Below are 17,933 nucleotides of genomic sequence, written 5' to 3'. Positions count from 1 at the left end.
CAACTAAAGACAAAACAGCGAAAACAGTTTGTCAAACAGAAACTTAATCCCACTCATTTTATATTGACCCTTTACCACAGTGACTCACTGTGAGCAAAAAACAGTACAAAGAAGAAAAGAAAGCAGATTTGAGATGACAAAAACAATAAATACATGTCTGTGTGTGTGTAGTATCACACTAGAGAAGGATGGTGGCGTCCCTTGAGGGGGGCTTAATGTGTGTTGTGTGAGAAAAGACCACAGAGACGGTGGGAAAAAGGAGAGGCATCATTTAAGTGGAAATGAGACCGAAATGTCAATAAGAAAAAAACAGAAAAGGCTGTGAAAGGACCGTAGCACATTTCTGACTGTCTTTTGATTGTGTGTGTCTGTGTGTGTGTCTGTGTGTGTGCTGTGTGTACACACTGTCAAGCTTCAGAGAACATGTTTCTCCTTGTGTCTTTACACAGGGGGAATATTGGAGAAGAGATTGTGAGGAAATATGAAATAAGACGGGGAAGGGGGAAAAAAAACACCAGGCACCTGGTGAAAGGAAGGCACGGTTTACCTAACGCGGAGGTGTGCACTCCGGGAATCGTTGCCGCCGACTGACGTCACTCTGCAGTTGTATGTGCCGATGTCACCGGACCAGGTTTGGGAGATGTGGAGGGTGCCATCTGCGTCCATCCGCATCCGGGGAATGGACTGGACATTGATAACAGTGCCATCTTTATCCCAAACATGCCTGCAACAGAAAAAGTCATCAAAAGGTGTCACTTTTAAATGGAAAACAGGAGATTTATAGCTATTAGTATTATTATTAGTTGATGATTGGAGACTTATCACCCATTTTACTTGTGATTACTTGCTGTATCGCTTCGTAAAATACAAATAATATAGTATTTTAATAACCACCAATGTTATTCTTGCCTCCCTTTTCCAAATGTGCATAGTGGATATGGTAATAGTAGCCATAATAGGAACATGTGACTAAAATCCAATCCAACAAATAATAATTAATTAATATGTTGCATGTAAATGATGAAGTCATGGCTCATTAACCAGATTACTGCAGGATTTAAAAAAAAAAAAAAAAATGTTTTACTTCATCTTCACAGTACACTTGAACAGTGTCTCATTCATCACCGTGACACAGTTGCTTCATGTGAACCGTGTCTTCTGACACCTAATTTTCTGACACCGCAGCACGTGCAGACGGAAATATTTAGTCTCATTTGCACTAAAAGTGAGAGAAAACCACAAGACGTCCACAAAACGGTTCTGTCTGAACATTCGGTAACCGAATAGAGACGGGCTCATGCTGTGTTTTGACACAAGTACTTAAATTTTCAACCCCCCCCCGGGGCGCTTTTGACCGTCGGTTGTCTGCTTTTTCTTCCGACCTTTTGGGCAGGAAGTATCGGTAAATTACCCCCAATGATGTAAGAAAAAGCCAGGGCAGCAGCTACAAAAAGGTTTCCAGTTCCAGTCCAGAGTTTAATGATGGCATTTTACACAGTGACGTACATAATATAGAGATTCAAATTGTGCTTGCAAATTAAAACACGGGGAAAAATAGAAAAGCACAATTAAAAAGTAAAGGATATTCACATTCAAGTGCCGAGGTATATTGTGTCAGTCGCCATGCAAGCAATACAAAATGTGACAAATGTGTATCAAAACACATGCTGAATCCTTATTCATTCATTTCCAAACCTGGCTCACAACAAAGTCACCGCCTGACAGCTGGAACATGAACTATGACGAACACTTTCAGCTTCAGATACATTAGGCTACCTATTTTTGACAATGGAGGCTGAATAAACCGGGGGTTTCCATCATCTTTTGTTCCGCCGCAATCTGAGAGGAATGTCATTAATGAGGCATTTCATCTCCCTCCTCTCCGTCTCTTCAAACTCGCCACCAGAGCTGCCTCCGCGTGCATATCGTAGCAACTGACGGCTGCACATCAAACAGCGGATTCACACTCATCAAAACCTCACAGCTCTGACGTAGCTTCAGATGTAGCCTTCTCCTTTGAGCAGGAAGGGACAGAATGGTCCATTGATCACCGCTGACGTTGGCGACCGGCAAATTCAGCAATTTGTCTGTTGCGATGGTGGTGCAACTTCAGTTGTGACCTGGAGGTGTGAGGCAAACCTTTTTGTAAGTCACCAATCAACCTAATCATTGCTCGGTTGCCTTCGTACAAGGTGCAGACGCACCTTTCAGTTTGTATTATTTATGTACTTGCATGTGTTTATGTGTATACCGTTAGCTTTCACGTGAAGGAAAAAGCAGCAGTATTGTCGAGCACGCAGAGGGTTAAAGCGGACCTAGACCGGAAGTTCCAATTAACGCTGTTTTTTTAGTGTATCTGCGTCATTACCTCGTTTAGGAAGCCCTGAAGTTTCGAAAAAAAACAGTTCAGCCATTGCTGAGAACGCTGTGTTTTATTGTAATCTCCCTTTCGGTTACGTAAACAGCGTTTCTCCTGAACAGTAGATCCTCCTGCTCCGGGCACTAGTCCGGGCACATCCGGCTGCGTACATTGAACCGCAGAAGAAAAATAACGTGCCAACCCATGTGCCAAAATGCAGGCAAATGTGTGCAAACAAACCATGGATCAGTCTTGTTTGTGGAACAATAGTAACCTTTCCTTTCTAGAGAATCATTTTATCTGCGAGACATTGATTTCCTCCCAGCTTACGAAAACCAGCCTGGGGTTTGCCCGCATGGCCAGGGACCCATATACATTAGCAAATGCCTCTGTGACCTCAAGTGGTCTGATCAAAGCTTGGCTGACACTCAACTGATTCTACTAATGTGGCTCCTACTCTCTGGAAGTCTTTCTGATCTGGGGACACTGTGGGTACCTTTAAAGTATAAGTCTGGCAGTGAAGTAGGTTTTTTTTATTATTATTATTATTATTATTATTATTATTATTATTATTAAAAGAATACAAATCACATGAATAGATGTATCCAATGTATCCTAGTAAAACATTTTGTCTGTGTAGCCAATGCCTGGAATGGCTTATTCCCCTGTGCCACAGAGCTTCATTGTTACCCAAAACCCATCATTTACACACAGTGAATGGTCTCGTATTCTGTCGCGCTGTCCTAAATAGTCAATAGTCGCTAAATAAATGTACTGTTTACACAAAAATACTAAAGATAAAGAAGAAGAAGAAGATGAATTAGTTTGTGAAAAGTGGTATGCCACTGAGGGTTGGATTGATGCCGTCAGTTTTGATCCTTTCATTTGGTGACAATAAGAAAAAAAAAAAATCTCTATGAGACATCTGAATAGCTCCTCGGAGATTCAGACCTTCCTTTGTGTCTTGTTTACATCATGTCTAGACTTTATGTTAGTCGTGGTTATAGTATATATATATATATATTCATAATATAGCATATACAGTATGCCAGTGTAAATACAAATGATTCACTTAATAACTGGGGTTTGTTTGCGAACGTGTCGTTACCTGACGGTTACGCTGGGGTCATGCGTGACTCCGCAAGTCAACACGGCTTTAGTTCCTTTGATGACGCTCTGGTCCTGTGGCGGGGTGGTAATCCGGGTGCGTGCTGCAGACGAGGACAAAGACACGTGAGAGAGACGAGGACAGAGACTGAAGGGAAAGGCAACTTCCAAAAAATGCTCTTCCTGAGAAGAACAATGCAGTGAAACAAACTGACAAATGTATTTTAGAAAACTCATTTCAGTTGAAATGACATGCTGCTGTCTTTTATTTTGCTCCTTTTACGGCTTCTTGCAGAGAAACACCCCCAATGAAGGCTCTGAAGTTGCACACAAGAGTGCCGCTGTATCTTAAGGAATCGAGTCCAGCTACATTATTATACGGGGAGAATCTCGCTCCCCAACCTCTGACAAACAGACGTTGCCTCTCAATAAAACTTCAACAACTGTGAAGGGTTGTGTTTGGGAATTTGCAGCACATAACATCTGATGTGTGTGTGTGTGTGTGTGTGTGTGTGTGTGTGTGTGTGTGTGTGGGTGTGTGGGTGTGTGGGTGTGTGTGTGTGTGTGTGTGTGTGTGTGTGTGTGTGTGTGTGTGTGTGTGTGTGTGTGTGTGTGTGTGTGTGTGTGCTTTGAGAAGAATATCAAAGGCCTTGTCCTGCACACTCACCCCAGACCCCGAGGTCAGCGGATGCTTCATCGATGCCCCTGGAGTTGCTCGCCATGCAGGTGTAGGTCCCAGCATCTGAGATGTGTGAGGGGGAGATGAGTAGACTGCCGGACTCGAGCAGGGTGAACCTGGGCAGCTGCACTGAACCACTGGCCAACACTCGCTCACCTAAGAAAAACAGAAAAGGAAAAATAGAGTTGATGGCGGACAGAGTGGAGGGAAGAGGGACAAAAATTGCATTCGGGGACAGAAAACAGTGGGAAAGGGGAATTATTAAAAACGCTGTAAAACAGAGCTTGTCCGTTACCGTAATTACGCGACAGTTTGTGCTATGGGAAAAATTTCAAACAGTTTCTAAAAGCTAAGAAGTTGGACTTCAAAGCCAGTGTGTGGTTTACGATTACGGTTATTTTCACTGGCGCCGATGCAGGAAGGCGGCAAATCAGCGCCTTTGTGTGCAGACGGTCCTTTCGGGTGATAAAACCACCAGGATTCGTGATGCGTTTGAGATCAACGACGGACAATTATACTATTTCAAAATTAAAATGCAAAAAATATCTTATTCATGTGCAACTACAGTGTTTTTTTTTCTGACTTTAAACTGTTAATACACTTTTTTTTACATACAGTAAATTGTAAATAACGGCCACATATCGAAGGTTCAAAGTGTTCTGGGAAAAATGGGCAAAAGCACTCTGTCACTGGCCCTTTTATGGCTCCAATAAGCGAAATGGGCCAGGCGGATATTTTGAGGCTCAGGCTAAGGTAAAAAACAAAGACAGTGTTTTCTTGATCTGCTATTGGGATGCAAACATTCCCAGTTACTACTGGGAAAGAAATCCAATCAGGCTTTATTCGTTTAAGCCGCGACAAACTACCGTCCCGTGTGATAGATAACAGAGATCGTAAATCCACGAGGTGTGTGAGTGCAGCGGAGACCTTTCTGCCAGGTGATAGCCGGCCTAGGAGCACCAGAGGTCTCGCAGTGCAGGATGACTGACATGCCGTCAATCACCGTGCTGTCGGTGGGTCCAGCCGTGATATTCGGAGCGATGCCTGAGGGAAGACAAACGCGCACACACACACACAAAAGAGAGCTCAGCACAGTAACAAGAAAAGGTAAGCGGGTTATTTAGATGAGAGAATAATTGTGTCTGGCAAAAACCCCAGTTCAAGTGCATTTCTTGTAAGCGACAGTCTGCTGCGTCCCAGTGTTTAGTCGATGCTTTGTCCCACTAATTCTTTCTGGATTGACACAGGCTTCACTTCGGTGCCAATAACTGTCTGCTACTGGCTGGTTTTTTTTCTCCCCTTCTATTTTTGCACTCACAGAGGCAGAGGATACAAGGAGAGGAGGAAGGAAAATGACTGAGGAAGCCAGAAAGAAAAGGCAATATGCAGATAACTAAAATCCCTATCTTTGATATGCAATAAATCAAAGCTTTTATAGGATGACAGAAAACTGTATCACTCCCCAGAGGAGACGCGGAGGAGGTGGAGGAGGAGGGAGTTTGTCATAGGAGTAGTGTTAATCTCAGGACAGAGGGAGTAGGACAGAAGGAGAAGTGGGGACATTAATGTTTTCAGGAAAAGGGAGATGATAAGATTAAATCTCAAAGGAGGAGAAGAGGAGACGGTGTTGGTGAAAAGAGAGTGGGGTGGGAATGGAAGTGGTTGAGTTGGTGAGGGGGATATCATGAATTCTGATAACGTGGGTGCAGTGTGGAGTGAAGGCAGCAGGCGCTGAGACAAAGTGAAGGAAATTGTATGTCAGAGACTATTCAAACAGATGCACAGCTCGAGTAAAATCACCAGTCATTTCCAACGCTGCCGCAGGCACGTCACGTACACGTGCACACGGAACGCATCGGAAATCACAGTGGACGGAGTTAAGCAGCAAACGCCGTGTAATTATTCAGTTCCTTTCTGTGGTGATAGAAACTTAATCAATGCAAACCCGATGAACTGCTTATCTATTAAAAGTATTAAATCACACTTCATAGTGACTAATAGAATGCTAATCCGTATTATATTATTATACTATCTTTCCCCACGGTTTGGTGCTGAAACATGAAAGTCTATTTTAAGAACATGTTTGCTGCATTTCTGTTTGGATTTTTAATCATAATTACCAAACTATTTCATGAGTTACGACTATGGGGTTTTGTGGAAGTCACAGTGACCTTGACCTTTCACCAACCAACTACCAGAGTCTGAGAGTGTGAAAAAGTCACCTGCATTATTCAAGAGGCAAAAAAAAAGATAAAAGAATTGCGATACAATAACTTTGACCTTTGGGCTTCTAAATCTGCTTTGTACTCGATGTAAAGTAAAGTTCTTTCGCTTTTGCTCAAAGCAATCGCACCGCGAGTCTGAGAATGACAAAAACCTTTTCGTGCCGTTGTCAAACGTAATTTAATGACGAGCTCCTGGGTGACTTACTGGTGACAGCCAGGTACGTGTTGGTCTGAACCTCTCCTGCTGCGTTTCTGGCGAAGCACTGAAACATCCCGGTGTCGTCGGGCAGGAGGCCGTTGACCTGCAGGCTGCCTCCCACCAGCACCCTGTACCTGGGCGTCTTCACCGGGTCGATTGGCAGAGCGTCCTTGTACCACACGATGTCGGGCTGGGGAACTCCTGTAGACGTATAGGCCATATTTACCGACAGTGATTTACCGCAGCATTTTTTTCGGCATAACAACACATCACTCCGAGTGAAATTAGCTGCAGTAATTGTATAATCGCATGCGTGATTATCTGACAGGGAAGAAACTTAATACGCTATTAAATGCAAACATATTCAAATGCGGCGCTCACCCCGAGCCTGACAGGGAATATCCACCACCTTCTCCATCTCGGCTGTAATGTGTTTGTCGGGTTCCTTTATAAACTGCGGTGGCTCTGAGGGACAGCGTGAACAAACAAAGACAGGAGGATATATTGATGTAATCACCGAACTAATTACATTAAAAGATGATGATGATGTGCGGTTTAAGACGAAACCACCAATAAATAAAGACACGGTAATACAAAGCAAATGAAGTCAGGGTGTTTTTTTGTTTTGAATACGTATTGATTTGAGGGGGGGACCAAGTTATTATATTTGACAGTGAAAAATGAGATGATATAGTTGGTTTGATTCAATATAAGTAATTAGTGCGGTGTCACGGGTTTTTAAACGTAGCTTTGATGGGAGGAAAACACCCGGCTTCGGCAGCCCGGGAAAAAAAAGTTCACCCACACCTTGTGCTTTCAATCACATCACAACCTTGAAAAACATCAAAGTGTTTCAGCGAGATGAAATGAAAGTGACTCAAGCAATGCTATTAAACCGTTTCTGGAGGGCCCTGAGCTCTCTCCCTTTTAAATCATTTAGACTTTCCGCTAACTGCCTTACCACCGCACAGACCTCTGGCAGATTGATATAGTGAGACACGTGACATTTATATCAATGTCATGCCATACCTCCCTTATTTGAACTTTCTAATAAAGCCTAAACACTACATTTACTCTCATACATGTGCTTGATGTGTGTGAGTAGACGCTGGGTGAATAAAAGCACTACTCACACTGCTGTAATGTATAGACAGTCGATAATAATAATAAGTAATAATCACCACACTTTATGCCTTTCTTCTCAAGAAAAAGAGGTTTGAATTGATGATGCCTAAGGTCTGGTGTAAACAAAATAAGTATTATTAAGTGTTATTATAAGTTTTAAATATTTTCCGATACCTATGAGACATGTCAACAAGGGAAAATATAATAATAAATAAATATATAATGATAAATAAAATATAAAATCTCTTTAAAAATGTATTATTTATTTTCTCGCGTCATATGTGGTCACGTGACCGATGTAGACGGACGAATTTGTCGAATCGGACGATGCGGTGCCACTGATGACAGCTCTGAGTGGGTATGGAGGGTTGAAATTCCAAACCGCTCGTGAAACGGTCATAAGGGATTTTTTTGCGGAAATCTAGCAGGCACGCCGGACACGGGAATCGCCGCCTGCTGATTCAAAACAGCCCTAAGACGCCGTCTTCAATGAAACACCGACGCACACTGACATAAATTGAGAATCGTGACATTTGTACCGTGCTCTGTGTTTTCATACTTATTCCCTATTTTTTATTCAACTCAAGAGATAAGCATGCAAAGTAGTCCTGATTTAAAGTAGTCAGACTTGGCATAATGCATTTCTGGTTAATTCAGCAGGATATATTCATTGTTTATTTCTCATTTAGTTTTTATAATAATTACATTTTTGCCAGCTCAGATTACAGTTTGTTGAATGTTTGGCTTCTACAATTCAAAGAATGAAAACTTGTTAAATCTTAGATTGTGTGTGTTTTTTTTTGTTTTTTTTTTCAATGTGTCCGTGCATGTGCGTGTTTCATGTCACCTGCAAGAATACTGTAGGTCTATATCAGGGGTGTCAAACCCAAGGCCCGGGGGCCAGATGTGGCCCGCGAGTGATTAATTGGTCTTAAAAATCTGTGTTAAAATAGTTCTATGCTGCTTTAAGGCATGCGTTAACCATAAACTACATTTCCCACAATGCATAGCGATTGTGTTACCCGCAAAGTGACAGCGCCGCCACTAGATCGCAGTGTATCATTGTATGTGCATCATGCGACGAGTGAAATTGAATAAGTAATAAATACAGAAAGTTAGTTAGAGTAGTTACCTTTATTTTACATTATCTTTAGTTACATTTATTCTCTATGACAGTTACATCTGGCCCTTTGAGGGTCACCATTATGCTGATGTGGCCCTCAGTGAAAATGAGTTTGACAGCCCTGGTCTATATGTATGTTTGTGGCAAAGACGTGTCAGCCGTGGTCTTATGTTTCCTACCTTGAATTTGCAGATAAGCTCCAGCACTGACTGAAGGCACGCTGCTGCTGCGGAGAATGGCCTCGCACTCGTAGTAGCCGGAGTCGCCGACCACAGGACTGAGGATGGTCAGTCTGCGGTTGAAATCGCTCAAGCCGCTCATCACCAACACACCGTTCTTACGCCAAGAGATACTCAGCTTGATAAGGGGTCTACGGAGGGAAAAGTAGAGGTGTCAAATGTCTTCTCGTCTTCCAAGAATTTTGCTTTTCTTTAAGCTTCACGGTGAAAATACTCTTGTTCTGCGACGCTGGCTCAAATTGGATTTCTCACACAATGTGTTAAAAATCTCCAATTTGTTTCATCTGCTCGAGAATCAGGTATAGAAATAATAGTAAAATAAAACAACAACAACATAATTGTCTATGGGCTGAGAGGATGCCAGCTGTTTTCACTTCAAACTGACTATTTTATGAATCAAGGGATGTCATTATCGCTTTAATAGCGCATGTACTGAGATGTCAACAAAAACCTTGCAATTAGACAGAATACATTAAAATCAGTCACGGTTCATATTTTCGACAAACGGTTAAGGTGCTACAACTTGTGCAAAAAGGAAATAATTTCAAGATAATCTCAGTGGGTTAAAGGATGGCAGCCCCTCGTATACTTCATATCATCCTGTGTGATATGCTTCTTTTGTATATCACACAGTCTACATCATATCTGTGTTAATCTCCATTTGGCAGCAAACCTTGGGTTCCCACTAAGCCCGCTGACATTTCTCTACCTCAGACTATCTGAGGCACCAGATTCCCCCGAGAACGACGTACGTATCAGCAGTTCTGCACGCGGCGACATCTGTGGCTTTAGAGACGCGACACACAACCAAACTGTTTGTTATTTGCCAGTCAAACGTCGCAGAATTACATTTTTGTACTATACAGTGTAGAAAATGTGTTCGATAACTTTGTCGTAGGGAATCATTCAGCTGTCTCTGCATACTATATCCTCACCTGGTGGGGGGGAGGGGGGGGGGAATTGATAAGGAACCACAATTCTTCATTGGAAACATATTGTGCAACACAACCCGATTGTATTATCAGGATTTGGCGTGCGTATTTCTCATTACGGTGACTCCGAGACCGTTTGTGATTTCTAGAAAAATTCAAAAACTATGGACTGGCTATCTGTCCAGGGTGTGACCGCCGCCTTTCACCAGATGTCAGCAGAGATTGGCACAGCACCCTCGGGCGAAACTCATGTGGAGCATCAAGCGTTAGAAGACGGACAGATGTGATATCTGAACGCAGAGAAACGGAGCTTTGCGCCCGTATACTTGTCATTACTGTAGCCCTCGGGACTTCTGCGGAACGACTGTCCAATCACACCGCAAGAGTCGCCGGCTTCCCAGGACTGTAATTCCTAAATGGCTGAATAACTGCCAGATAAATGATCTCATTATCTTGAGGTCATAAGAGGGACGTTTCTGGACATTTACCTGGCGTTGGCCACGCACTCCATCGTGACCTCCGAGGTGCCCGTGACCACGCTTGTGTTCCTGGGAGGGATGATGATGGTGGGAGCGATGGGGTCCGCTGGACCACCCACATCTAGACAGATCATCACACATGAAGGGAGAGTTAAGCAGAGCACGATGACCTTGATAGATAATCAGAAGCGATTTCAGAGAGACAAAAATGTGACGAGTTTCTCGACTGCGGCGTCACCATATATTCCGTTTCCACCCAGTGCGCTGCGTGGGCGCTCATCAATGTGAAATATTGAAACTGACCAGTGCACACAGCGTCTGACTTCTGACAGAGAGATGGACCGAATAGGATGAGGCAGTGCACTGACTGTGTATAATAGGACGTCTACAGGAAGATCACAAACGGGGAAATGTGTCAGAAATGTGTCACGTCTGTGATGAACTCTTACGGGATCCTTCAATCCCATCACGCCCTAGGTGTGTGCTGTCGGCTGCACGTGTCGGATGCACATTATCTACACGGGGGTGTCATACGCCACACAAACGTACACACCCACGCCAAACGCATGGTTTGACTGCTTTGTCATGACAATAAATCTACCACAGTAAAGCACTTGAAAGAGGTGGTATGCAGTTGAAGGGGAAAAAAAGTGTCACGCAGCAAGAACACTGACGTCAATCTAATGTCTAAGCGTATTAATCTGCAGTCAGCGCATATCATTAATACTGAATGACCCTGAGTCGACACTTCAGGATGCAAAGTGTACAAAGGACGCCTATGGTTTGACGCTAAATGCACACAGTAATGATATTCCTGTGACACTATAGAAGAGAGAAAAAAAATGTCACTCTCCCTTAAATGTCAAACTCCTTCAAGTAGCACCCATTTCATAGCTCCACCGATGCAATTGACAGAACAGTCAAATGTTTAGTTTTGTTCTAGTGCAAATCAAACAGAGCAAACAAGTATTTGAAAATTCACCCCCCCCCCCCCCCCCAAGTGGGGAAACTGTAACAAAAAAAAAAAAGAGCAACACTGGTCTCATTAGACTTCCCATTGTCCTCCGCTCTTGCCAAGTCTTAGGCAGGTAACCGTCGGAGCCATGGGGCTCATGGGAAATGCGAGGCGTCACTGCGGGAACAGCTGCTGTTTCAGATACTGGCAGATACACATGTGGATACAATAAAAAGCAAGCACTCGCTCAAACACACACACACACACACACACACGCACCTCAGGACTGGGTCTCCAAGCAACCTGAACATTAACATGAGTGTGTGTGTGTGTGTGTTTATGTGTGAATATGTAGACCGTGTGTGGAATGTTCATGTAAATGCAATGGCGTGATTTCATAAGACCCACTGGGGTTAGACCTCCCACTAGGCTTTCTATCAAATGTGCACCTGTCTGCACGCGTGCATGTATGTGTGTGTGTGTGTGTGTGTGGCTGTGGCTGTTCTAACACTAGCATAATCAACTCTGCCACTCTTCTCCATACATGCCACAGGCTATTTCTGCTCCCTTGTGTTGTCAGCTGTAATATCATACCCTCACCCTCCGTATTCACTTCTATAGCAAAATCCAGTCTACCGTGTCATAAGATGCTGTCTGTCAGCTTTCCTCTTATATTTCACTCTGCTGAGCTGAAGCCAGTTGAATTGGTTTTGATGTGTGTGTCTTGTGTCTTTGAAATAAGTAGTACAATCGAACACAGTAGTGTGACACAGAAAGGCCTTTTTTTTTTTTTTTAAACTAATACTTTTAGTTAAGGAGCAAGAAAAAAATTAACAATTTTACTTTTCCTTTCATTACTGGTGCATTTACTTTAACTATGAGAATCATATGCTGTGTGTTTTGGGGTTAAGTATTCGGTTACTCACTCTCTACGGTCAAGGTGATGGGCTGGCTGGTCTTGTTCTCTCCGTTCTTGTCGTTCACGGCTTGGACGTAGTAGCGGCCGGCATCCGGCGCCACCGTAGACAGGATGACCAGTGTGTTGTCCAGAGTGATGGCACTATAGAGGGACACAGAGTGGGGGGTGCGGGTGTTAAAGACAAAGTTGAGGTCAAGTCGTGTCCAAGATACGTCCTTGTTCCTTGCGCCAAGATCAAGAGGTACAAAACAAAGCTTTTGTAGGAAAACTAATAAATACATTTACAACCTTCGACTGAAGCAGTGGATTGCCCGGAATTATTGTTAAATCTAAGTTGCGTCACACTTGATCCAATGGCTGAGAAGGACATTTAACATTTTAATTACACTGTTCAAGCAGCATTAGGTACATCGATTTACAGCGTGTAAACAATTTGTTGGCGCATACTGAGCAAGGCTGAAATATTGACGTAACACCGTGGTTCATACTTGTACTGACGCTCTGCTCTGAAACGTGAAAGCCTCGCATTTAACTAAGAGCTTTTGACTGGCTACGACTTGAATCCCGTGACAAGTGTTCAAACCCTAACCCTAACCATAACGGGAAAGTCTTGCATTATAACTAAGAGCTTTTGACTGGCTACACCTTGAATCCTGTGGCCGTCATTCTGTCAGCCAACACTAGTGTCTTCCTTGTCAGCTGCTGAAGCAATGTCTTGGCAAATAAACACAGATCAATTTCTCAGCACAGGTGTCCTATAGGGGGGTAATACCTGCTGCGTTGTTGTCTCCATCACGCCGTTGTTTGGACTTTTCTCTCGTTTATGTAGCGAACCACTGAGACAGAAATCCTCTTTCTTCCCACCCGATGTTACGGCCCCAAGACAATGTTCAAAATCAATATTTTGTTATTATCTGTGTCTGTTCAACAATCTGGATGTACATAGTGCGTTCTGCCTGGTTGCCTTCCTCCACATATATCTTTCCCGCTGGCCTTATCTGTCCATCCACGCCAACATCACCCACCCACCTCCCCCTCCACTTCCACCCTCCTGCCCCCATCTACTCCCTACTATGCTGCTCAGAGTGCTGCAAAGATATTTGCTCTTCTGCCTTGACAGACACACGGCTTACAAATGGAAACTCAAACCGCAGCGGATCCCCGGCTGCATAGCCGATGTGACATACGGTAGGTTTGTGTCGTACACATTTTTAGAATGAACTCGTGCGTCAACTATGAAGCAATGTCAAGTACCAATCCACACGGCAACATAGAGCTACAGTATGTCAGGTACATGAAGTACAATTGCATGATTATTTACAGCAATTTTTGCAGTTATTGACAACACTGTTGAAAGCTCTACAATCTACTTTGCTTTTTTGTGGAATACCACTAAAAAGAAATGGTTCTTGGGCTATCGCCAACACAACTTGGGGTGTTTTTGGGCCCATAGCCTACAAAAATTTGCTCTTTGGCGGAGCTAATAAAGCAAAAAATATACACAGTTGCTCTTGCTCTTTCAGAAAACTACTACTAATGGTTCAAACGTCTGTGGCTGGCACCTACTCTGTTCTCTGTGATGTTCCTGTTTGATTTTTTTTTTTTGCTTTCACTCCCAGAGACATTTGCAGCGATACATCCATAATAACAGCAATTTAATCCACTCCATTTGTCCATTAACATTAACCAATTCCTCCACCCTGACCTCCATCGGGTCAGTGGGAGGTAAGGGAGCAGTTGCACTGCTGAGAAAGTGAGGAAAAAGAGACTGAAATAGGGAAAAGGAAAAAAAAAAAAAAAGCACTTGAAATATACACGGATAAGCACACACATTAAAATAAACCTTCCCGGCTCTAATGCAGCTCCAGAGACTGACACATCACAGAGAGCGATGTGCTTTGTACGGCCTGTATAATGCTACCTGTGCATTTTGCATTCCCATGTATGACTTGTGAGATCCTTCACCGGAATGATTCAAAGCGGCTCCCAGTCACCAGCCTCATTTAGAATTCCCCCGTGGATGCCTGGGACTGAAAACAGTCTTCCTAAAGGGATTGGCAGGCGTCAACGGCTGCGGCTTATGATCTGCGGTAAATATTTAATGCCGGCTCGCTGGAGTGGTGACATCCGGGACGCACACGGCTATGAATTATGGATTTCTTTGGGGGGACGTGGGCATAACAGAAGTGTCCAACGTGCCAGATGAATCCCAGGTGTTGTCCCAGGACCTCTCATAAAAGGAGACACAATGTGAGGCTTAACGACTTTACCTGCTGTTTAAGAAACTCTTGACGATTGAATATGCAAGCGCGCTGGGCTTGTAATTTATAAGAGGCAGAACTTCACAATGACCCAGGGGAAGCAGAATATTATGTCTGTGATAATAACAAGGACTGCAACTGGTGAACATACAAGCTATTTTTTTTTCCCTTATTCCTTCTTCCTACTGTAACCTCACATCGGAACTCTGTCCAGGGAGTCCAATCGTCAATCTTGACGGTTATCATACCATCATTCACAACAGTTACTGATTTCATCAGTGTTAGTCAGAGTAGGAGGATTCCCGCCCCCCCCCCCCCCCCCCACTGAGTGTTCTGTCCACTCAGCTTGCAATCAGGGTTGCTACCGTGAGGGTTACACACACACACACACACACACAAACTTTGTTACACAATGTGTTTGGCAGATTTAACACTTTCCCATACTCCCCAGGCTTCAGGGATCAAAGACCACACGACGGAGGAAGAAATTAAAAGTAAGCCAATTATCTAGAATTGCTTTACATGTATAGGGAGCAGCAGGGAGGCGAGAGTTTGGTTTGAAAAAAAAAAAAAAAGGTAATGAACTTGTTCAATGTAGCTTCCTGAAGCAATTTCTATGTTTTAGAGTGTTGCTTATTCTTATCTCACCTCGTTCTGTCGGTGTGCGTTTTTGGTAAATCATCTCCCCGGCGTCTTTGTGGCGTCTCGAGCAGCTGTCTGATGATTACTTGTAACATTGGCTTGCCACATATGCGGCGCGCACGCGGCGCCGGAATTTATCAAGACACAAAAGTGAGAAATTTGGACAAATCAGTTATGTATGAACATGCCTCTGTCTGGGTTTTATGTTTATTCCTGTCTCTCTCTTTTTTTCTTTTTTTTTCAAACACTTTCTCTTTGAGTATTCCAACCCAATTTCCTTTTCCATTATTATTCTCTAGAAAGGATGGACAGCTGCTCAGGCACATTCGGCCAACTGTGCAGCTTTCTTTTCCAACCCCACTTTTTCCTCACAGCAAAGATCAGTGTTAGGGTGAATTCCAATTCCTTGCTTAACCCTCAATCTCAAAAATGCGCGCTCCCTCTAGTGCAAGTGCTGTCCCGATTCTCAGAAAAATTAAGTTGAGGGGCAAGTTTAAGGGCTGTATCGCCCTCAATATTGAGATTTTCCAAGACCACTATTGGGAGCAAGGGCTACCCAGAATGCTTTGCGTGCTTTGATATAACAAAGATGGCGCCGAAAGCAGCGAAACAAGTACGCCACAAATTAGGTATTTTCTTTGTTAATAGAGATTATTATAATAAATGCATAATAAAAATTATGAAAACCATTGTATTATCTTAGTTTAGGCCCATATTATGGATTACTAACGTCATTGTTGCGTAACATTTATTTTTATTTTACAATCTTTTGTCAATAGCCGGCCGGTGCGGACAAGCGATCGTTTGCTATGGTTTACTTTTCAATAAGTCGTGGTGTGTGGTAACTGTCAGCTGAATATGTCTGTGGTTGTGGTATTTCTATGAGTATCATCTTATAACTAACTGACAACCTAATAACTTGACTGACAAACAGATCGTAATAAATAATCGTGATGTAAATGTGTTCTTCTTCTTCTTCTTTTTTGGAGTTGACAGACTGGACGCAGCTTTCGCGTTATTCTGCCCCCCACAGTCTGAAGACGTATCTGCATTTAAGGGGTGTCCCATTTCTGAGTGACAATATAACCCTCAACACTTGGTTTTGAGGGCCAGTTAAGATTAAGGGTTAAGATTGAGGGTTAAGATAGGAATTGGAATTGGCCCTTAGTCTCTCTTGCGATTACTTTCTTTCGGGTTAATTCATTTATATATTTAACATCTACAGCGAGTTTCAAACGTCTGTCAGCCTCATCGTGATTCAGTATCACTTTAATCAACGTTGTTGCTGTAGATTTATGATTAACTGAAACAAAAAGATGGAAGATGTTTTGCGACTTACATTTTTAATTATTACTAATGATTTACATTAGTAAAATTAGACATAAAATGATTCAGAGTTGACGCCTTTAATTATGCGCTCGTCGTCCCTGGACTCCATGCTGTCTCAGTCAAGAAAAATTATGTCGTAACGAAAGGAAGACAGATTAATGGGTGAGGCCATTACTCAAGGATTTTTTTTCTTTTTTAAAATAATTTCCATTGGATATTTCTAAAAATGTACTAAAACTGTTTTAGTTTTGTGTATTTTCCAAATCTTTGACAAAGTTTAATTTTTGACGACCTGTTCCATGTATGTAATATTTAGTTAGTTGAGTATACACAATGCAGCTTGGAGAAACTGACCATGTTTAAATTAAGCACTTTGGTGTAACATTTTGTGAAAATCATACAAAATATTGGCGTCATGTTTCGACCACAATGATTCCTAACGATCGGTATTGGCACCGATCGTTAGAAAAAATCTGCACGAGTCAAATTCTACTGACTTTGTGAGTCTGTTTGCTCATCACGTAAATCCACCTCGCTCGCTCACATACACACACAGAGGTATTTGGGCATCTGTAGTCGCTGCCCCTCTCTGTCGGGGCCATGAGGGGAACTAACCTCGCTCCACAGCCTCAGACCTCCATTACATGTAGACAAATGGCCATGGTCGACTGATGGTCTCCCCCAGGACGGAGGGAGAGAGGTCTGAGACATCAAGCTGCTCACATGGCTGGCTAAGAAATGAGTCAAATCGCAGCCAGGAGACAGATGATGGTGAAAGTAAGTCGGAGGGGGGGGGGAAAGAAGAGGGAGAGCGAGCAGCGGGGCTGCATGCCCTATTGCTCAACAGACCTGTGATGAAAAAGCCACAGCTCCTGGGGGACGCAGAGCTGGAGAAGTGAGAGAGAGATGAGAAGAGGTGAGGGAGTGTCGCTCATGAAAACAGCCACTTGTTTTCTCACCAGGGGGATGAGCGAGAGATTTGTGGCTCACTATTCTGTTTTCTGCTTCTCTGTTGCTCTTGGTTGGTTGAATGTGTCCCTTACCATAAAATGTTTATGATGTGAAATACTCCCAAAAAAACATTTTAAAGCTCACATAGAGTGGTCCTGTTGCACATATATGTGAGTTGTGGAGGTCTACTTACACACATTAACTTGTTTTTATGGTCAAAAACCTCCTAGTTGCTGTAAACGAGCCGATAGAAATCCTCTTTTCTGACGGTGTTTCCCAGCCGCGAGATTTGAGACTCAACTCTCACACCCAGAAGACAGAGTCATGTGATTGGCCAGTACCCGGAAGTGACATTTTCAGCACACCCCCGCTCTCAGAAGCGCAGCTCCCCCCTCTGGAACGGTGGATG

At 43.2% G+C, this 17,933-nt stretch overlaps 1 protein-coding gene across 1 annotated transcript in view; it reads right to left on the bottom strand.

The window, feature by feature from the left end:
- Positions 1-17,933, bottom strand: part of sdk2b (sidekick cell adhesion molecule 2b) — a gene marked incomplete at its 3' end in the record, with an annotated part of 74,769 nt that overhangs the window by 36,697 nt on the left and 20,139 nt on the right. Inside the window, exons 4-12 of the mRNA XM_083903979.1 lie at positions 12,349-12,482; positions 10,477-10,588; positions 8,997-9,187; positions 6,951-7,034; positions 6,576-6,770; positions 5,073-5,189; positions 4,134-4,301; positions 3,468-3,570; positions 548-724 (exon numbers count right to left, since the gene is read on the bottom strand). Coding sequence (XP_083760105.1) covers positions 548-724; positions 3,468-3,570; positions 4,134-4,301; positions 5,073-5,189; positions 6,576-6,770; positions 6,951-7,034; positions 8,997-9,187; positions 10,477-10,588; positions 12,349-12,482 — 1,281 coding nt within the window. The remainder of the gene's footprint in view (positions 1-547; positions 725-3,467; positions 3,571-4,133; positions 4,302-5,072; positions 5,190-6,575; positions 6,771-6,950; positions 7,035-8,996; positions 9,188-10,476; positions 10,589-12,348; positions 12,483-17,933) is intronic.

Source organism: Microchirus variegatus, assembly GCF_963457635.1.
Source record: "Microchirus variegatus genome assembly, chromosome: 17".
Classification (NCBI taxonomy): Eukaryota; Metazoa; Chordata; class Actinopteri; order Pleuronectiformes; family Soleidae; genus Microchirus; species Microchirus variegatus.
This window is presented reverse-complemented; position numbering and strand designations above follow the sequence as displayed.